Source organism: Gopherus flavomarginatus, chromosome 7, assembly GCF_025201925.1.
Source record: "Gopherus flavomarginatus isolate rGopFla2 chromosome 7, rGopFla2.mat.asm, whole genome shotgun sequence".
Classification (NCBI taxonomy): Eukaryota; Metazoa; Chordata; order Testudines; family Testudinidae; genus Gopherus; species Gopherus flavomarginatus.
In genome coordinates, this window is record NC_066623.1 from 79,009,448 (window position 1) to 79,032,223 (window position 22,776).

The 22,776-nt window shown below is 39.6% G+C and overlaps 1 protein-coding gene and 1 long non-coding RNA gene across 4 annotated transcripts in view; one reads left to right on the forward strand and one right to left on the reverse strand.

The window, feature by feature from the left end:
* The first annotated feature begins 7 nt into the window (after positions 1-7).
* LOC127054791 (uncharacterized) lies at positions 8-2,071 on the forward strand. The gene is made up of 2 exons (XR_007775330.1): positions 8-893; positions 1,521-2,071. It is a non-coding gene; the product is annotated as an uncharacterized LOC127054791 (long non-coding RNA).
* Positions 2,072-4,549: 2,478 nt separating this feature from the next.
* The window catches only part of PALMD (palmdelphin), a 70,668-nt gene continuing 52,441 nt past the window's right edge, over positions 4,550-22,776 (reverse strand). For all 3 annotated transcript variants that reach the window (XM_050960967.1, XM_050960969.1, XM_050960968.1), the window contains exons 5-9: positions 15,306-15,420; positions 14,184-14,217; positions 13,961-14,074; positions 11,960-13,081; positions 4,550-5,699 (exon numbers count right to left, since the gene is read on the reverse strand). In XM_050960967.1, the coding sequence (XP_050816924.1) occupies positions 5,656-5,699; positions 11,960-13,081; positions 13,961-14,074; positions 14,184-14,217; positions 15,306-15,420 (1,429 nt within the window). In that variant the 3' untranslated portion in view covers positions 4,550-5,655. The remainder of the gene's footprint in view (positions 5,700-11,959; positions 13,082-13,960; positions 14,075-14,183; positions 14,218-15,305; positions 15,421-22,776) is intronic.

Here is a 22,776-nt window from a genome sequence, read left to right on the forward strand (position 1 = left end):
TGATCTATGATCATCAACAGAGAGAATGTATGTTTAGATTCTAAAGACTGATCCTGCAGTCTGGCCCAAACTATCTTTTTTTTTTATGGGAGTGTTTTCCGAATAAGGACTGCAGTAACTTTTTATTAACCCAGTAACTTAACTTCTTGTTTTGAATTGTGTAGACTGAGACGGTATAATTATAACTACTGGTTGGTTTGGGTGGAAATCACTGTTTTGAACTTTTTGTTGTCATTCTCTGTACCTACATGTACATTATTTGGAATACTGAATAGACGAGTCCTAAATCTGCTTGTCATATAGTTCAGTTTACCATGTTGCTTTATGAATAATGTACTGCCTAAATGGCTCTTATTTAAAGTATGTGATGTTTGTATTGTGCACTCCAAATATCTGTGCTCAGAATGATTGTCACAAACAGTAGCTGATGCATCCAAGACTACATTACATGGGCATATTTCTCTGCAATTAAATGCAAAACCTACATTTTCTGCTCTAAGAGCAGTTCCATATACCACACAAACTGGGCTGAGCTTCAGTCCTGTAACTTTGTCATTACTTGCATCAGTCACAAGATTTTAAAAAAATCTTTAGAATATAAAGAGAAGACTCACTGCAAATTCTTTATGAGAAACTTTTAGTGAAACTACGCCGCAATGTGTCTACATAGTCATAGTGTCTTCTGGCCACTTAAGTCAAAAATATCTCTTCCATCTCTTTGTGGTTAAACATGGTACTGTTAGAAATGTAGAGTTTCCTTGACCTCCTGGTTAACCTGATAGAAGCTGCTTTCCCACAGCTCTTTTTGAATTAGCGTGTCCATCCAACAGGAGAATGACCTTTTTGCTTCATACGCACAGAAATATTAGAGACTGTGTAGGGGGAGAGGGGTTGTGCCTCTCCCTACTTTGAGCAGTAAGGGATTCCCGTAAGCAATATTGGCTAGATAAAAGCAACTCTCTCCACTTCTTGTTTTAAATTGTTTTGTTTTGGTTTTTGTTTTGTGGGTTTGTCTAGGGGTGGCAGTAGCTCTGCCAACTTTATAGTCAAAGCGTTCGATAAGCAGTGTTTTACTAGTGTATAACTGCAATAATACCCCTTATGAACCCTGAACAGCTTCCGTTCATGCTTTTATTCTAGCTCCTGATGTTTCAAAGCATAAAGATCTAGGTATGTTATAACAGAATATTTTGCTAACCAGGGAATACCTGACTAGCTGTGATGGGGTGAGATATGGGATGAAGAAAGGTATATGAAACCAGACCTATCCACCCTCCACTCTCTTAGCAAGCATGATGTAGCTGTGGCATTTGTCATAGATAGGGATTAAGTGGTGGCTACGGATTTTTGTCTCCTGTATAACCCATCTGTACTCCTTCCATCGGGTACCTACTAATGTAGTTGGTTAAAGGAGCAGCTCAGTGGAGGGCTACGGGCTCAGGCTGTTAGTTCTGGAGGAGCCAAGAAGAAAAAAATCTTGAACCATCTTAACATGTGTTTCAGCCCCAACTGTTGATCAGTAACCTCATGGGCAGCAATGATAGCCTTCAAGTGCATGTAGGAATGGGAAAGAACCACCACCAGCAGAAAGGAGGGAGTGGGGCAACCAAACAACAAACAAAAAAATCAAGCAAAAAGAGGAAGTACTTACCAAAAACTCTAGGTGTGGATACAGATGGAAAGAAATGGCAGGAACTATACTGAGAGATGAGTTTGGAAATCCCCATATTCCATTGCGATCGATTCCCAATCTCAGGAGCCTGGGGACCACTAGTACCCTACTGTCATATGAGCAGATCAGATCTAAAGTCACTAGGGACTCTGCATACAAATGTATTTCTTTACGGGAGAGAAGAAAAAAGCTGTCAAACCAGACATTTCACTGGGTTTTTATTCTTGTTTAATTATCAAGGTTGAGTTCTTCTGCATGACTTTTACACTGATAGCTGTATGTGCCGCGTACTCTGATACCTCAAACATTGTCTGTTCTGTCATGGAAATGTGAACACAGTCTTGATGGGTTTTTTTGTTTGTTTTAAAGAACATTAATATAAGTACTTTTGAAATTAAAGTTTCTCTTGTCTTTTTAGTGGGATAAAGACACTTCAAAATATTGTGTAAGATTTCCTTTCTACAAAAGAAAACCTATTCAACTTTTAAACCTTAAAGATCTGTTTCTTTTTTTTATTAATCTCTTGCACTACTGGCTTTTCCCAAAAGGGCTTCCAGGGATTGCTGCTCATGTCACCTTCCCAGATGATGATGATAGTGAGACTAACTTGCTAGTCTCAGAAGAGAGAAAAAGTAACTGGATCATTCTGCTAACAGTTATCGCTTGGTGCTCCTTGTTTAAAGTCTCTGCACAATGGGCCTGACCAATACCCAGTGAAGATAGTAGTTTTTGAATTAATGACAATGGGTATTGGACCAGGCTCAGCACAAATAGGAGTACAAAACACTACTCAGGTATGTTTTCTGGAGCTTGCCCCCCTTTCCTCTTTTTTATAACTCTGTTTAAAGACTGATGGACCATCCCATGGCAGCAGGTTTATTTCCAGAGCCATTGAGAGCTACTAGTATTCCTTTCCAGTCATTTGGTAATATAGCTTTAAATAAAGGCAGGTGAATTATTGTTGGGCTGTATCTTTAAGGCTATATCTTGCTATTAAAATACATTCGATCAAAATAACTAATTCTATGGGACTGATTTTGATCATGACACAATCAAAACTCCCAGCTGAAGTCCAGGGGAATTTTGCCTGTGTAAGGGAGCATAGAATTAGGCATACTGATTTTTGACTTCCTCCATGCCATCATTTCATGTTTAATATACTATATTACTTTACTACCAGCATCAAATCCTGCTTCCTTACTCCTGTGTGAAATCCAATTGATTTCAGTGGGACTACTCTAATGAGGTGAGCAGAACCCCTTCCTTCCAACTCATTATGACACAAGATGTAATTAATCACTAGAATAGTTTCATTCTGGTAATACATTTCTCCTTTAAAGCCATATTCTGGTTCCACTTACATTGTGTGATTGATGTTAACAGAACTGTTCCCATGAGTTAGGGTTTAAGGATCAGGGCTTTGGTTAGAAGTCATTTCTTCTGTAATCTATTATGCTGAAGTTCTGTCACCCTCCAGTATTCCCAAAGAGGAAACCAAGGATTCCGAGGTGCAGTGTAAACTCACTCGTGGGCCAAATCTTGTTCCCAATGAAGTCAATAGGACCAGAGTTTGCTCCTTAATGCAAAACTCCTTTTGCTGAAGCAGTATTTCACCTTGATCTACTTTAGAGGAAAAATGAAGTGGTGAAATTACCCACAAGTGATGCTATAAAGGTGCTGGACACTGTCAATTCTCTTGACTATGAAAACTATTTAACAGAACTTTAATTTAAAATTATATGCAGTGGTAGCTTGTACAGTGCACTTTAAGGAAAAGATTTCTTCCTCCCAGTCACTGTGACTTCCTGCATCGTTGCTACCTTTTTTGTTCTTGCCAAAAAGTACCAGCTGGAGAAAATGTATTAAAAATTACTCCATATTTCCTCTTCCTCTTTGGATTTGAAGCTATCAGGGATACATAAGTGGACAAAGTTTGTTTTGTCCTCTTTCCTGCTCACTTCAGCTTTTGTGACACTATGTGGCGCTCTTGTTCAAATAACATGAAGTCAGGTGGTTGGGGTTTTGTTTCTCCCTCTTCAATTTTTAGAACTGTAAATGTAGGGGGCCAAGGTGTGGGAGATTATGTACAAAAGACAGTCAATAAAAAGAAATTGGCCTGAAGAAGTTGCTTATAATAATATCAAAATATTAGATAATTGGGTGAATAAATTGAATGTATTTCACAGATATACATAGTGAAACTGGTCTTTACATAAGAGGTCATGGTTGAACTGACTGCGACTGGTTTACAGAGTTTATATTTTCACTTGTACAACTTCACTAGGGTTACGTTCCAAAAGTCTTTATTTAGTGGTGGTGTAGCAAGGAAAATCCGAGTCTTTTAATGCTTCCCTCCCCCCACTGCCCTTCAGTTTAGTGATGCACTGAGAAGTCACTGTAAAAACTATGCTACCGCTGAAAAATTAATGCTGGTGATTGTTTTGCTGTTGATAGTCTGGCCACAGGTATTGCAGGTGTAGGGGCAGCATATGTCCCCCAGCTGTGGCAGCACAGGCAGCCTGAGATTAGGGCATTGCTTGAATTCATGAGAAATGCATGGTACAATGTTTATGTTGACCGACTTTTGGATCAGGTCAGAACTATATTTAAATTGGGCATTAATACTGGAGCACTTTCCTTACATTGTGGGGAAAATACTTAACTACAGTACTTAATATACAGAGAAAGGAAAGGACTCCATCTTCTTAGGATGGAAATGCCTGAGAGAGAGCAAATGTGGTACTAGAAGAACAGGGTGGTCAGATTAGAGGGAGAAAACAGACAAAAGGGAAAAGCAAAGTAATACGAGAATGGAAGATTACTAAAGATGCATTGTTTTCTCTCCTTCCAAGTGGAAAAGAACTGCCACCCAACAGCTTAAACCTTATTCAGTTTTATTTGTCCATTTTCCTGCATTTGGCCAAGTTCTAACACTTGAGATTTTGCAGCCCTACATATTAAATGCGCGTGTGTGTATCTCGGAAGGTGTCTGTGTCAGGTATGATGACAGCTCACTGGATGGGGGGGGGGGCAGCAAGGGAGCTAAATAACCAGACTCGCACTTGCCAAGCACAACAGGGTGCTTTTGTGTGAGTTGCACCTAAGTCTAGCACCAGATTCTGCACTAGCTATTGCCTGCTCACTGGCTGTGTAGGAGTACAGCTATGGAATACCCACCCACAGCCGGCACAGTGACAGGCAGTTACCACCTCATGAGAGAGAATTTGGATTTGCTTTTACATCCCTGCTGGGTTGCAGCTGGCTTGAGAGAGCCTCCTGATAGGAAGCTACAGTCTGAATTGTAATTATTGATGAAAACATTTTTTGAGCCAAGTCCTCAGCTGTTGTCAGTTGCTACCAATCCATCGGAGTCCAGTGGTGCTACATCCATTTATGCTATGGGAATCTCTCTGCATATTTACATTCCATCATATTTCTACTTTAAATAGCTGCTTTTTTAACATAACTTAATAAACTTTCACTAGAAATACATTGCAATAGCATCTTCAATTAGGTTGGTTCACTTTCAAGTGTGTGCACATGTCCTTGAAAATTGAATACTGGAATTTCCTCAGGGGGTGTTTAATTGCTTATCCATGCTGTACTCCATGGCAACTGTTGTTCTTTACTCTGTGTGTGTGTGTGTGTGTGCGCGTGTTCGTTTTAGGGCCAAAGTTGACAGGTTCTTATGTGGCAAATTTCCTATTGACATCAGTAGTAGTTTTATTTAGGTGTAAGGACTCCAGGGTTTGAGTTGCACTGTTTATCTATGCAGATACCCCCCTATGTCTGGGGAGAATCCTAGTGAAGTCACTGGATCTCTGCAGAGGGACAGGGCTGCATATGTGTAATATGTAATTCACATTTACATTTTAGAATAAGCAAAACATTAAAGTCCAGAAAAAACAGCCGAAAAGGAAGCCTTGACTTTATTCTCTTTTGATTAACAAAGCCTAAATTTTAGTTCCATGTCATTCCAACTGTTAAATCACCTTTTTCCCCAGCTTTGCCATTCTCATCCTCAGAGCTGTGGATAGAAAAGAGAACAGAAAACCTCAGTGAATAATATGATTAGCTTTCTGCTTCTGAATCTAATCTCTTTGCTTAGAATAAGGAAGAATGCACTTACCCGAATGGTTAGATCCAACAGACTAAGCATTATTTTAGTATTATAGAAATTAGTAGAATGGATTAGTACTGGTAACTTCACAGCAGAGACAGTACAGAAAATGAATCCATTAACACTTTTAGGAGATAAGTGGACTAAATTTCAAAGCTTTATTTATTTATTTATCGCTTTAATGCACGGCAAACAGCTGGTATGGTTCTTGATTGGATAGGTGACCAGTTTAAAAGAAAACATGCGTAATTAAACTAAACTTTGTTTATGGCCTTCACTTAGTGGTTTAGTTTAAAATAGGACTGATTAATTGCTGTTAACTCACACGATTAACTCATTAATCACACTTGCGATTAATTGCGATTTTAATTGCCCTGTTAAACAATAGAATACCAACTGACATATATTAAAATTGTAGATATTTTTCTACATTTCAAAATATAGAGTTCAATTACAACACACTACACTGGTCACTTTATATTTTTGATTACAAATATTTGTACTGTAAAATGGTAAGAGTTTCTTTTTACCTCATACAAGTACTGTAGTCCAACCTCTTTATCATGAAAGTGTAACTTACAAATGTAGATTTTTGTTGTTGTTACATAACTGCACTCAAAAACAAAACAATGCAAAACTTTAGAGCCTACAAGTCCACTCAGTCCTACTTCTTGTGAAGCCAATCGCAAAGAGGAAACAAATTTGTTTACATTTATGGGGAGGTGCTGCTGCCCACTTCTTATTTACAATGTCACCAGAAAGTGAGAAGAGGTGTCCATGTGGGACTCTTGTAGCCGGCATTGCAAGGTATTTACATGCCAGATATGCTAAACATTCATATGCCCCTTCATTCTTCGGCCACTATTCCAGAGGACATGCTATCTGATGATGCTCATTTTAAAAAAAAAAAGTGTTTAATTTGTGACTGAACTCCTCTGGGGAGAATTGTATGTCTCTGGTTCTGTTTTACCAGCATTCTGCCATATATTTCACGTTATGGTGGTCTCTGATGAAGACTCAGCATGTTGTTCATTTTAAGAACACTTTCACTGCAGAACTGACAAAATGCAAAGAAGGTACCAATGTGAGATTTCTAAAAATAGCTACTGCACCCGATCCAAGGTTTTTAAGAATCTGAAGTGCTTTCTAAAATCTGAGAGGCATGGAATGTGGAGCATGATTTCAGAAGTCTTAAAAGAGCAACACTCCAATGTGGACCTGAACCACCAAAAAAGAAAATCAACCTTCTGCTGGTGCCATTTGACTCAGATGATGATAATGACCATGCATCAGTCTGCACTGCATTGGATTGTTATCGAGCAGAACTTGTTATCAGCTTGGATGTAAATATCTTGCTAGGCTGGCTACAACAGTGCAATGTGAATACCTGTTCTCACTTTCAGGTGACACTGTGAACAAGAAGCGGGCAGCATTATCTCCTGCAAATTGTAACCAAACTTGTTTGTCTGAGTGATTGGCTGAACAAGAAATAGGACTGAGTGGACTTGTAGGCTCTAAAGTTTTACATTGTTTTGTTTTTGAGTGCAGTTATTTTTTGTACATAATTCTACATTTGTAAGTTCAACTTTCATCATAAAGTGATTGCACTAAATTACTTGCATTAAGTGAATTGAAAAGTACTATTTGTTTTTTACAGTACAAATATTTGTAATCAGAAATAAATATAAAATGAGCACTGTATACTTTGTATTTTGTGCTGAAATTAATATATTTGGAGATGTAGAGAACATCCAAAAATATTTTAAATAAATGGTATTGTTTAACAGCGCAATTAATTGCAATTATTATTTTTAATCACTTGACAGCCCTAGTTTAAACACTTAGAAGCTTCTCTGTTTCTTTTGGATTAACATATGTAAAAGATTTGATTCCGTTCACAGTGGAGTAGGAGTGGGGCAGCAATGTCACAATCTTACCCCAAGTTCAATTTGTCACGGTAATGTAGTTTCTAAGTACTAAGGGCCTAATTACAATTGTGACTGGAGCGCTGTAACTAATTTCAAAGTTACAAGGGAAACACAGGTGATTAAATATTAAGGTTCTTTCTAAAACAATGATATACAACTTTATTTGAAGAAAATTTCTGTAGTAAAAAGGCTAGTCACAGATTTTTTTCCCTCCCCTACCCCCCCCCTTGCCTAGCTCTGTCTACTGCAAGATAAGTGGGGTTGAGGATTTAGTCATCTGTTATCTGACTTATGAGGCTCAACAAGTGTCCTTGGGGAGCCCCTGAGTGTACATATTAAACTTGAAAGTTATTGCTAGTCATAGGTTACACTCTACATCTATGGGGAAAACCTGCTCAGCAGACCACAGTATGGATTAGGCTTTGGGGAAGCCAAAGTCCGAAGGCTCTGTGGCTACCACCTTCAGATCTAGGAATTTTGGATGATGAATCCCATCATGGTTTGGAAGAATGATCAGTTAAGCACTTGATTTAAAAACGTAATTTGACTACCTGGATGTGCATTGCCCCTTGCTTTACAGAAATAGTGTAGAACACATTTTTCTTCTCTATTGAGTTTTTATTGCATACTGTTTTCCTCTACATGAATGTAGTTGCACGTCAGTTGTGTTTCCCCTTCACAACAAAGTAATAAGTAAGGAAAACATTAGTTCATCCACTCCAATTCCCTGCCAGAAGGCCCAGACTTCACCACTTCTCCTGATAGAATATTCTACCACCCTATTAAAGGTCACTGGTAGGAGATTTTCCTGCTATTCAGCATAAATATTTTTTATTTGTTTCATCCCCTTCCTCCTAGTTTGTGTGACCCTAAGTGCATGGGTGTCAGGTTTGTATCATTTTTGGTGGTGCCCAGAACATCTCCAAGTAGAGCTGTCCCATCCATAGGATAGACTGGGACAACCGCTCTGTGCTTCAAGGGGATGTGGGATCTGGGCAGAGACATCCCATCCCTAGGATGGACTGGGGCAGCTACCCTGGACCCTGCATTTCAGGAAGATATGGGGTCCAGGGTGGTCTGGTGCTGGCAACAACAAGCAACCCGGCCACAGCCTGCCCCGCTGGCTCCCAGCATCGCTCAAGGTAAGGTGCTTGGGAAAGGGGTGGAGTAGGGGTGGACTGGGGCCAGATCACTCGCTGCTGCTGGTGCCAGGCCCCCTGCTTAGTCCCCAGGCTGCCCTAGACCCAGAGCTGACCCATCCATAGGATGTACTGGGGCAACTGCCCTGGGCCCCATGCTTTGAGGGGGCCAACGCTTCAGGGGGATGCTGGGTCCAGGGGGGCCTGACACCAGCTGCAGTGAGCAACCCAGCCCCAACTTGCCCCGCCCTATCCACACTCCACTCCTTCCCCCAAGTTCCTGCCCTGCCTCTTTCCAGTTTGCGCCCTCCCTTCCCCGAGTGACACCAGGAGCCAGCAGAGCAGGCTGGGGCCGGCTCACTTGCTGTTACCAGTACCAGGCCCCCTGCTAATCCCCCAGGCTGCCCAGGAGCTTGAGTCCCCCTGAAGCATGGGACCCCCCCAAAGCACTGTAAGCCCAAACATTGGTGGAGCCGGGCCCATGTTCCTAAATATTGATGGAGCATAGGCACCATGAGCCCATACAACTCACCGCCTATGCCTAAGTGCTTTGCCTCTCCCTGAGTGGTGTTTGGCTTATGCAAACATTTGTGGACCCTAATTCACATGCTGGAAGTAAAATGAAATGTTCTAGTACATTTTTTTTTAAATTTGAAGTTGTAATCCTAGGGCTAGACCCTATGGAAGCAGTAGCCTGCAACTGTACCTTGGTGTCCTGAGTACATCACCATTCTCAGGGAGATGGCTTCCAGGTGAAAAGGGGATGAGTTTGTTCTGCAATTCTAGTACTGCATGGGGATGTGTAGGAAACTCTGGTTCAAACCCATGGATCCCCATATACATAGGCAAAGAACATGGCTCATGTGCCTTGGAACTGACCCTGACTAGCATTAACCTCTACAGCAATTTACTCTGGAGATTCTTTTCAAATTAATTTTGCCATAAGACATCTGTGACCTAGTCTAATTTGCCATCCACTTCCCCTTCATTTTTAGCAGAGCCCCTGATACATGTTCTTCATGTGCACATGCAACCGTTGGCTCCTCAACCCTCCAGAGCCTAGTTGATTGTTTTCCTCTCTATGCTACATGTAGCATCTGACCCAAAGTTACTTGTCTAAAACATAAAACAGGAGCTTGGAATAGGATAACAATTAACAGTAATGTGCCAGATTCTTTCCTGGTGTAACTCCATGGATTTCAGTGGCGTTATCAGGATGAATTTGGTAGTGGAGTCAAGAGAATTATTGATTTGTAAACAGTTTTTCTTTCTCTAAGCAGTAGCCCTTTGTAATACATTGTTACTTTGGATATAAGAGGTTTTCCTGCTTTTGTTTCCTTTTTAGAGCTAGCAGTATGACTACAAGGCTATTTGGAAAAAATTAGTCATTTCCTGGCTTTCTCCACCATCTAATATGGCAAGGGGTGGAGACAAAAAGATGTGGGAAGGAGAGGGATGTGACCTTGTTCCATGTTCTGCTGAGAACTTTTAAAATACATTGTTAGAGATAGTATTGCACATACTGAGTGAAATTCTATCCCTATCAAAGTCAGTGACAAAACTCCTATTGATGTCTACGGGACCAGGATTACATCCAATGACCTGTTTCTCCTCTCTCTCACACAACTTTTAAATCAGTAGAATTACTCAAAGATAAAAATGGTTTAAAAGAATGAAGCAGATTCTCTTATGTTTTTACTACATTTGAGGCTTGCCTTATTCCCGCTGAAGTAATTGTTAGTTTACTGTTAAAATGAGGCAGGACCAGCCTGTGAGTGTATTTCTATCTGCCAAAAGAAATTCAGCTTCTGAAAGTGAAAGAAAAATAAACTTTAAAATTTCTAACTGCATGGTGCATGAATGCACCATGACAACATGAATTAAGTGAATGCATCCTTTCACAACAGCTATGCAGAAACTTCTCCAAGTACAGTGATATTCAGGCAATATTACTTGAAATTGCTAGCTTGATACAATGAAGTATCCATGTCCTTTGGAGATACATTTTAAATTGCTACTCCTTTCCTAATATTCTAACTATTGCTAGATCACCAGTGGCTTGTTAGCTAAGGTCCAATCTTGCATATCTACTGCAATCAAAACTACTGGGAATTTTGGAGGGTGGGAGTGGGGTGCAGGATCAGGACACAATTGAATACATTGAGTTACATGTATATTATGATGTCTTTTTCTTTTAAATGTAATATAACCTTTACTAGTTGATGGAAACATGCTTCTCTTATTCTTTAGATATATTTCACTGATAGCTAAATTACAGTATAAATATAAAACATATTAGCTTACTTTGATAGACAACTATTGCTCTTTGAGGATTTCTTTTTAACATTTTTAATAAAATTTTGCATTAAAGAGTGCAAGGCTGTATATGTTAACAGATTAGAAAAAAGTAAAGTATTTTAATAAATAAAGACAGACAGACAATACAGACAGACTGAAGTTAACATACAGACAGGAAAATGACATTTTATCATAATTTAAAAATTATAAAAATATCTAAATAAATCAGGCTAGAAAAAATATTAAAATGTGCATAAACATAGTCAAGGCAAGGTAGGCAAAATTGATCAAGAAGAATGTAAAGCTGCTTGCTAAACAGTCTTTCTAATTTAAGGCATAAATTAGATTATACAGGAAGTAGTTAGAACACAGGCACAGATATGTTCCAATAAGGAGATATATAGTGTAAGAAGCCATGCTATTAGTAACCCAGAAGCAAAGTGAATCTATTCTTATATATCATATGCCAAAAGAAGGATTTTAAATTGGCATTTCTAGAAGAACCAACTTTGAACATTATGGAAATAGATTTTTGGAGATTAATTTTCAAAATGATCATTATTTCAAAATATGGCAACTAGTGAATTTCTGAAGGTGAAAAAAGTATTCCACAGTATTAAGAAATCAGATTAACATATGTTAACAAATAAAAAGAGTAAAGACATAGGCCAATAATTGTGTAATTGTCCATAAAACAGCAGAAGAATGGGAAAGTGGTAAGGATTATTAGTAGGAAAAAAGAGTGTTGCCATCAGTTGTTACATGAGTGAACAGCAGTAACATGACTTTCCTTTTTTATTACCTGTTAATGAGGGATCCTCTGTACCATCTCCAGGTAGTTGGCCACTGAGATGAGTATGGTACATAGCAGAGCTCAAACTTTCCTCTTGTTCTTGCAGTGATATAGAATTTTTGTGGGATGATTTATTGATGTTTCCACCTAGATTGCCCTCTGGGATCCTCTGTGGAACTTCTGCTATTTGTTTGTTGGGTGGCTGGTAAACTTGACTGTAATGGCCTACAGGATGATATGACGGTCTCTCAGATTTGCTGTCTCCTTCTTCTTCTTCTTCATCATCATCATCAATGACAACCAGTTCCGCATGGATAATTCCATCATATCTGGACAAGTTTTTGTTTGCTGCTGCTGCTGCTTCATCATCATCATCATCTACATGCTGATAACCCATGAAAATCATTGTAACAGGTTCTGTATCATCCACATAACATGGCACAGCTTGAACAATGCTGTACCTAACATCTTCATCAGCATTCTGAGCGACAGGAGACTTTTCACTGGTATTCTCTGAGTTCATAAACATTACCTCACAATGACTCTCTTTTGTCTTCTGATAGGCTTCCAAATCCTTTTGTAGAACTCCTCTTTCATCATTATGTATTATCCTGGGTTTTGGACTAATGTGTACCTTTCCCTCTTTTTGCTGAGACCCTGGAGAGGGAGACTTTGGAAGTGCTAATTTGGGAAGATCAAAACCGTTTTCTTCATTGTGTTGCCTGTTGCCTTTGTTATAGAAAGATTCATTTTGACGATTGCCAAGTTCATTAGTCTCTTTTTTAACAGTGTTTTCCAAATTTGGTCCAGGAACTAATTTGTCTTTCTGGGGAGTTGTTGGCCTATAAAACTGGTTTGCATACACAGGCTCATGATACTCTGTAGGAGATTTAGCATTTTTTTCAGTTGCTTTTCTTAAAAGATCTTCCACCTCAACAGGTGCAAGCTCATCTATGCCATTGTGTGTTAAACTGCCATTGGACCATGTTGCATAGACTGATTTCCTACCATCGTCATAGACTTTTACTCCTGTACTTTTAAACTCATCAGATGGAAGAGGTATTGTAGACAAAACTGTGCTTTCCCCAGTCTTCATGTCTTTCTCAACTTTAATTTCCATGGCAAACAATGCTGTTAAGAGAAACAAGAACTTAACATTGCTAACAAAGTAGTTGCAACAAATATTTAGATTTTATCCTTATGATACATGGTTTGGATAAACTGTCAAATCTCGTAGTCCAATTTTCAGCAGAGATTGGTCTGCACCACCGAATTTGGATCCTGAGTCTAAGGCACCAAAGAATGAGGCATGCACTCAGACCTAGGCTTTTGGTTCAGTAGTATAACGAAAATAGTCAACCTTGTAATTTGAATCCAGATCTCAGTTCCGAGATTGAATCTCCACTTTATCCCCTGCTGCCCTCTTCTAAGTTTGAAGATATTAAGAAACAACATTTTGGTTGGGAGTCATCTGACAGAAAATCAGCTATTTGAGGCTCCATTATGCAACACCAAATGAGAAAGCCAGGTTAAACTTGGTCTCATGAGGCCAACTCCTACAAGGTGCTGAGCAGTGGGAGTCAATGGGAATCGAGGGAGTGTAATACGATGCAGGAGTAGAGTCTCAGTCTTGAAGACAGTGGGAGATAGAAAGCTTTGTGGAGGTCAGGGGATGGTTAGATTTGGGTTACTCAGCAGGCATAATTGCTCATGGAAAATGCATTATGTGGACTACTATCAGAACCAGATAGGGGTTACATCAAGTACAGTAAGTAAGTGCCGGATGAAAGTGCTAGAAAACATTGGCCCTCATTTTTAATGGTACATTAGTTATACAGCAGTGCCACGCAACTGATTATAATGGAGTTACCGTGTGTAAGAAAGAAGAGAATTGGGTCTATTATCTGTAGTCTCTCTATTCTTTCCCTAAATAAGTTAGCTTTAATTTTTTAAGAGGCTTATGAACCATTGCAAATCTGCACTCTTTCTAGAGTTACTGCCAATCTGTACCTCTTCTGTTTTCCTCCTCATTCTCAGTTCCTGCATGTCCTGCCCTTTTCAGTGCAGAAGGTCTGAAGGATTTTGGAAGGTCAGGTATATTGGTATATATGTAGTCCACTGTCTCTGCTAAAAATAAATAAATAGGAGATCCAGAGTACTTTTCATTGCCTTCATGCAACAAACATTATTATTATTACTATTTTTTAGGATAAAATGCTTTGGTTGAACATACCTTCTTGAATTTCTGCTTTAGTTGCCTTCACAGACTATGAAGAAAGAGCAACAAAAAGTGATATGTGATTATTGCAGTTTTAAGAAATTAACTCAAAACACAAGAGACTTTTTTACTGCACAACTGTTTAAGTTTTTGTGTAGCTCAGTTTGAACTGGAAGATACCTAGAAACAGAAATAACCTCTCAACAGGGCAGTTGCAGTTGTGGGGCAAGCTTTCCCACTCCACTCTGCCAGCATGCCTTATTTAGCTCCTTAGAGTCTGGCTCCTGCTGGCCTCTCTTGTAGTTTCACATGAAACTAGAGAGCAACCCATAGATTTGTACATCTGGAGTGTAGAGGACAGGGTGTTCTTAGTGGAGGGCCCTAACTTTAGGAATTACCTTTTCCCCAGGAGCTGACAAAGCCACAGGGCAATTATGGCTGTGAGTAGTCTCACTGAAGTCAGTGAGTCTATTTGCAGGAGCAAGTGTTGTGCAATCTGGCCCCAAGTTTGTTGACTTTCACGCATATTGCTGAAAATCTGTTTAGATAGGGTTTTCCTGAAGTTATGGGTTAAGGCTTCTCTTTTATTTCAAGTGGGAGATAAGAAGGTTTTAAAAAATGCTATTGACATTTTGTCAGCATAGCTGACAATGATTAATGGTACCATAAGATTTTTATTGTACGTGCACTTATGACAGGTGCACAATATAGTGTAGCTGTAGCCTTGTCAGTCCCAGGATACTAGAGAGACAAGATAGTTGTCACAATATAGTTGCTTGGAGTGACCATCTCAAGGGTTTAGGTAGCTCAGTGTCCATGCTCGTTATTCATTCCTTGCCCTCTCTGCTGAGATTGCCTGCAAAGCTGCCAATTGCAATGTGCGATTTTGTGATGTGCTGTAGATATTTTTTCCATCGAGTAATGGGCTGAAACTACCAAACTCTTTCCATATAGATCATGTAGCCATTGGATGGTGTAATCTTTTGGTCACTCTTCTGTGTTAGATTTGAACTACTGAGGTGAAATACCTCATATCTCATTATCAGTCCCATGATCCATTCAATTCCTCTTTACTAAAATCTATTTGTTATAATAATGAATTAAAGAATCCTGTTTCTGAAGTGTTGTAACACCAACCTTTAAGATATCTTCTGCTGTTCTCTCAACTGATTTAAGCTTCTTTAAAATTGCCTGTTCATTAACTGAGATTTTCATCTCTTCTCTTTCCAGAGCTTCAATTTCTTTCTCAAGTCTGCAAGCATAATATATTTACATAACAATATTTACAGAATATATATTAAAATGAAATTATGCTTACAGTATATTTCCTATAGCGATGCACCTGATTCCCCTCACACTTACATCATTTTTACACTGATGTAACTGATTTGCTCTTGATTTAGGAAGGTGTGAAATCAGAATATGCCTGTTGGTTTTTACAGGCCACTGTGTTTGTCACAGATCTCTTCAGAGGATACTTTGAAAATAAACTGATTAAGGCACCCTTACCCTAAGGTAAAATTTCCTTATAACTCTTTTAGAAAGGGATGGAGGGAGGAAAGGAGGCCCCTAAAAGATTTCTTCACCTTTAACTAAACTCTCTCAAGTATTGTCACAACTAAAATGGTGTTCACCTTCCCATAACAATGACTTAAGATATTAGGGCAGTTCACAGACAGGGGGGTGAATGTGTTTATTTGCTCACTTCTTCTGGATCACCATTCTCCCATCTTCTAGAACAAGCAGCGCAATTTGATTGCTTGGTGGTAGGAAAGTTATAGCAACAATTTACACCATTTATAATTAAGGGTCCAGATTCTGACAATTTTTACATAATGTGGTTTAGTCCCTTACTACATAAATTGCTGCAGTGATTTCAGATGGACTTCTTGTAGAGTAAGGTACTACTCTGTGTGAGTAAGGATGGCAGAAGTGAGCTCAAAAGAATGGCGGAAGATACAGAGAGCTAAACTACTGCCCTTGGAAATAAAAGCATTCCTTCCTTGTAGCTGGCACACAGTGGAACTGGGATTATGAGCACTTGTTTGAGTTTTAAAACCCAGCTACAAATAACTAAAGTTCACTTTGTAGGACTAAAGTAAACCAATAAAGTGATCTCATTATCTTTGTTCAGTGTAATTATTTCAATTTTAGAAAACGATTATTATTACTAATCATAATGGTGATAATAGTATTTTAAATGATACCAGCACAAATGCTTCCAACCAGTGTTAATTGTGTATCTGTCAAAAATAAAGTCACTCACATACAAAAGCTTTGATGGAGGCTGGGATTAAAGCTTTACTACTTTCACTTTCATTTGTTTGGGATGGAGTACAACTGATTTACAGATACTCAATGACAAGGGGTTGGGGGATGACTATTCTAACACTTGTTCCTCTGTATGTGTGTGCACGAGTCCACATATAGAGGGTGAAATTTGAACATTTACCTCCCCCCCCCACCATCTCTGTCTCTCACTTTACAATCCATAAACAGGGTGTAACAATACCTGACTCCCAGGCATGTTACTGCATAAGCCTTGATTAATTGTGAAAGGAAGGGTGATGCATAAATGAAAAGTACTGTGATGATGCGGTTTTAGATGTGGCACACCTTAGTACAAGCAGAGAACTGGATGCATATCTTCTACAACTTTACAACATTGACCAGTTTTAAGTAGATGGACCCATGTCCTAGCTATCAATAAAATCCTCCTTCCTGTCATGTGCCCTTTACCAGTATAACTCCATGTTTCTATACATCCTGCTCTGCGGAAGAAGTGTTGGCTCCACATCCCTGGAAGTATCTCTTTTCAGAAGAAAAGTAATACGACCAGAAATGCTGATTCAATGCACCAAGCACAGGCAGCATGGAAAGCTGAACATTTATTGTGCTTGCTGAGACACGATCTCAAGTGAACAAGGTAATGTCCTCACAATTGCAGCCAGTAAGTTTGCAAGAGAAACTTGTCAACTTCGATAAGCAAGATATATGTCAGTGGGTTATTAATGATATCCCCTTTCTGAACCTTCTACCCACTTGGGTGAGGTGTTCTGTAACAAGTCATTTTAAGGGAGCCATTTATTACAGGAAAATTTCTTGGGTCATGCCTAGCTGTCACCAAAGGTCTCTATTAGCAGATTAGATACAATGCAAGCATAAATCTAAAATACCACTGTGTTTTGCAAAGAGTACAGATATTTCACGAATATTTAGTAAACTTAATTTGAGTATTAATAAGACAGTGTTTCCATTACTGGAGATCCTGCTATCTCCCTTCCAGATTTCAATAGTACTAACCCAAAATAGCTTTCCTGTCAGACATGTTGGCTGTCTGGTTGCTTTTAAAGCCTTTATTGTTACAGAAGAGACACGTTGATACCCAGCTGAAAGAATTAATCTCTTGGTCTATGCTGGATTTCACCATGTCTTCTTACTAGTTGTGTGTGGCCTCTCTGTATACCTACGGAATCACAGTTCTTTTTTCCCTCCCTCTCTCTTTTGTTGTTGTTATGCAGAACTGTCTGTTAGAGTTGGTCAAAAACATGTCAGCACAACTTTTTACCATCAAAAATGCTGTTTTGTTGAAACTGAAGTGTTTCACTGAACGGGATTGGATTTGAGGAAAATGTCATGAAGGTTTTGAAACTTTGTAATTTTTTGTGAAAAGGAAGGCTTGTTTTCTCACCAGCTCTGCTATATGTAATTCAACCCCACAAGAAAGAACAATAACCATGGTCCTAAGCCAACTCCACCTAAGTCCATAGGTCCATTTCCACTGGATTCATTGAAAGATTCCCATTGACTTCAGTGGGCATTGGATCTGGATCTAAAATAAATGCTTTTGCACTTGTTCCTGCCCTTTCATGTTTATGTATAAAATGTTTAGGGTCAGCTAGCAAAGAATCTTATACATTTGCACACTGAAACTTGTAGGGATGCATTCTTGCAAAAGCCCTGCGCTATATGTGTTCAAAGATTCACACGCATTGCTGGAGAGGCTGAAAATTGTGCCAGAACAGCTTTTTGTAATTATTTTTTTAAAATCTGATTTAGAAATGTTTAAATGTTCTATTGGGAAAAAAAGTTCTCATATTTAACTACTTCCCATTCTTAGTGTTTAAGTTTTAAAACATACATATGCTCTAAGAGGAATTTGGCTGCTATGGGGTACTTATCTTTGGAAGTTTTCACTGCTTTGTACAGGTTTCAGATGTAGGGAAGCTGGGCATATCTACGGATATTAAATACATGATGTGGGTATTTGTCTCTCAGGGCTTGAGGCAGTTTCCCATTTCTATCAGGAGTAGATTAAGGCAGGCTCCTTGGAACTGGGACTTCAAGTGGGAGGGTGCCCTATCAGAGTAATGACTGACTTGGGAAACAGTACAGCACACAGCTGATTGCTACTGCTTGCGGGAAGAGGCAGCTCTGCCTCACCTGGAAGAAAGATCAAGAACCCAGGAGTGGAAAAAAGACAAGAGTCTGACTGGAGGATACCAGAAAGAGAGGAAAAGTCAGTTTGGGGCAGGGATGCAATTTGTTTTGTGTGAGCCCAACATTTTAGCAGCTCTGGGCTCCACCTAGCCATAACATTCCTTCATAAATTACTGCATGCTTCTGTTTTTCTGAAACCCTATTATCCAAACCTCCCCTTATCTGAACCCCATCCTTGTCCTGCAGCATGAGATGCATGAAATACATGCTGCAGAGGGCAAGTATCTAATGTTTGGGGACAAGAGAGGGATTCGGATAATGCAGAGGCTCAAGTAATTAATCAGAGACCCTGGGCCAGGACTGCAAGGAGGAGGACTAGAGTCTGTAGCAGGGGAGGCCACCATGCTGCTGGATAGCTCCTGTGGCAGACCACTGTCACAGGAATGACTAAGTGGGGCCATGACGACAGAGTTGCAGAGGGCTTCCTGGCTGCCATTGGGCTGGGGACACCCAATTCCTGCAGGTGCAAGGTGCAGAGAAGACTGCAGCCCTGGTGGACAGAGCAGAAACCCCTGGTCAGGACTGTGAGGAAGAGGCAGAGGACAAGCCTCAGGCTGCAGGGGAGGCCATCCACTGCTGAATGGCTCCTGCCCTCTCAATTATCCAAATCCTGAGTATCTGAATAAAATCCATGTTCCCATTGCTATTTGGATAATTGGGAGTATACTGGATATTCCCAATTGGCTGGATGGTGCTTGGTAACATTATGGTTTTTGTGATCTTTTTTTAAATAAGTTGTTTAGCAACTAATTCTACTGAGAATGAACCTTTTTTGCAACGAAGCTGTCAAGTTAAGTGACAAAATATGTCTACCTGATTCTGCAGCCAGTTTGCACCCTCAGCAGAGAATGTTTGGCTTTATGCCTTGTAACCTCTACCATGTAAACAGGGTATTATGGGATAGATACTGTGAGTGCTATTCCTGTCGTAACCTGAGTGTTGAACTACTTGCCTGCAGTTTTGGTTCAGGCCACTGTTAATTGTTCAGTATTGATACAAAGAACGGAACTCTCTCGTTTATCTAAAAAACCAGAAATCCTGCTTGTGTACTGCAGGATTAACAGGCACAAATTAACCCTTGAAGGGATCTACTGGGCACTCCAAAAAAGAAATGCTTCAAACTGGAGGCCCCTTAGGGGGAAGAGAGGGAAAGATACATGCATTCACTATGCAACAGCAGAAAGAAACCAGGAGCTAAACAAATGCTGCAATATTCCTTAAAGGAATTTACATGTTTTTCTTAAAGAAGAGCAAGAAAGAAAAAAGCACAGAATAACTCACCCCTTGGCAGTACATGTGCCATCCACTCTCCAGTTTGATATTCAGATGAACAGTACAATTCTTTCTCTGGGATTTTCAATAATATATTGTTACTCAGTGGCAAGTGTGCACATGAGCAGTGTATCTGTCTTCTCTTTCAGAGCTGTTGGATAGGTAGTTATAGCATAGTGGTAGGAAGACGGGCTATTGGAATACACATTACACTAAGATTTGTAAGACTTAGGTTCAACTCCCTACTCACACGCTGACTTCCTTATGATCTTGTGCAAGACACTTAGGCCCAGATCCTTAAAGGTATTTAGGGGCCTAACTCCCAATGATTTCACTAGGAGTTAGGTGTCTAAATCTTTTTGTGGTCTGGGCCTTAATCTACCCCATGCTTCAATTCTCCATCTGTAAAATAGGGATAATGACTCCCTACCTCTCACAGGTGTTGAGGATAAAATCCATTAATGATTGTGAGGTGCTCATGTTAGGTTTTTCTTGTATATTATGGTCCTGAAAACCTTTAAAGCACAGCTAGATCTTCATCAATGGTAGACAGAGCTATTACACCTGTGTAATGCAGATCAGAGGTGCTCGGCAGTCTGACCAGGAGTAGGTCTTGCTATATCTTTTAAAAGGTGTAACTGTGCTCACCTGCAAGCACTTACCAGTACGCAGGAAGGTTGGACCATAGCCACACCCATTCTGGCCTGGTTAGTGTTAGGAGGTCACTATCTTTTGTGCCCCTGTGTGCAGATAGCTGAACTATGCCTAGTAGACTTGGTGAAATGATGAGAGTTTCTTACACCTTCTCTTCGGCACACCCACACAGGGCCATCGATAGATCAGCACTAAGATGGTGAGGCTTTCACTTTCAAAGATTTAATGCTTTTATGCTACGTTTTGCTCTGAATGGAGTTTAGCTTGTTACAGTTTGATCAAACCCCAGTTATTTTGTGGTATTAGAATTTAATATTAAAATTATTATTTATATATAATATAAATATTTATTGCAATAGTGCGTAGGGTGTGACTACAAGGGTACCCAGGGTCACACCAGGTCTGACATAATGCAATTTAATTCCCAGAGAATTTGATGATATTCAGATCATGCTTTCAACAGCTAACACCATCCCATTATACCTGTGTACTTCCTGGAGTGTTACTCATTTCAGCTTGATTCCTGTTTGTTGTCTTTTAAATTCTCTGGGAATTAAATTGTATTATGTCAGACCTTGTGTGACCCTAGGTACTCTTGTATTCACACCCTACACACTATTGCAATAAATATTTATACAAAATATGCCTTGTGAAGTATCGTTTGACAAGTCACAACAGACCGGTCAATAATATCTTTGTGAAATGTATGTGATAATGCTGAGTGTGGATGGCTTCTGATATTGGATTTAACAGTCTGTATTTGAACAAAGTAGAAAACAGGTCTGCCCAGGAGTTGAATACAAACAAAGCATGGTTGATCAGTGATGGTGGGATTGTAACTTATGTACGTGGTAAACAGAAAGAAGGACAATTCCCAGTCATTTGGCATAGGGAATTGCTATAGGGACAGTTACGTTGTAAAATTGCAGCAGGAACCATCACACTGGAATACACCAGGGGACACCTTAATCAAGATGAAGCTGGTCTCCTAGAGGAGACCACAGACTGAACTCCAGGGGATCAATTTGACCCTGGAAAGAAAGGCAGACTTTGAGATATAAGGACACACACAAAGACTAAGTTATAATTCACCTCAGGAGACAAGGAAAGCCAGGACCTGGCTACGAACTATCAGCCATTGCTCGAAAAGGAATATTGGTGAGGAAACTACCTTGAATGAAGACTGCAGCTTGCTAAAGTAATTCTGTGTCCTTTAGAAAGCGTATTTTTTTCTTTTGCTTGCTTGTAAACCTTCCTACCTTTACTTCCTAGTACTTGGTATCACTTAAATCTATGGCTTTTTATGTAGTAAACTTGTTTTATCTTTACTATAAACCAGTTCAGTGCTGTAACTGAAATAAGAGTGTCAAATACCAGCTACATTAATGAGCTGAAATGCACTGACTCTTTAAAGGAGCAACAAATGTAGTATTTTTTGTGAATGTGCAATGATGGGCTGTGCATTGAAGAGAGGCATCTCTGAGGAGCTCTGGGCCTGGAGTTCACTGACTTTTACCTGCTAGGCAAGATGAAGACTGGAAGAGTGTCGAGTTGGCTGGTGAGGAGACAGATTGGAGGGAGTGCGGGAGGAGGGGGGGAGAAGCTGATATACACTCTACCCTCCAGCAAAACCGACTCCTGAGGAGGCAGAAAGAGAGCACGATGGCTCAGAGCTCTGAGCATCCCCAGCAGTATTTTACAATGGTTCTGAATGTAGTTCTTTGGCTGCCAAATGTGTTAGCTTTAAGAATGTGAGTTATGTGAAAGAGCTGTGTGTGTGTGTGCATCTGTGTGTGTGATTTGTTCTACACTTCAGTTCCCTCATACTTTCTGGAAATAATTTTGCTGAGTAATAGCACTGATTCCTTTCTACATTCTCTCAAACATTGCACATTCAAAACAAAACTAAGTGATATTTACTGATCCTCATTCTATTTAAGTAGCATTACATCATAACTAGATCTTTTCTTCTTAAAGTGAGTACAGTGAATCTCTCTGTGCTGTATTTCCCTTGGCAGTCAACCTTTTGCATTTTATACTCATGCCATTTGTGTTAGGCTCTCTTTGCACTCCAATTAAAGCTAGGATATTTTGTATGTGCATCAAGAAGAAGTGGAAATGATCTGGAGGAGAAAATTATCTGAGTGCTTGCAAAGAAAGGTCAAAGTGAAGGAAAAGTTAG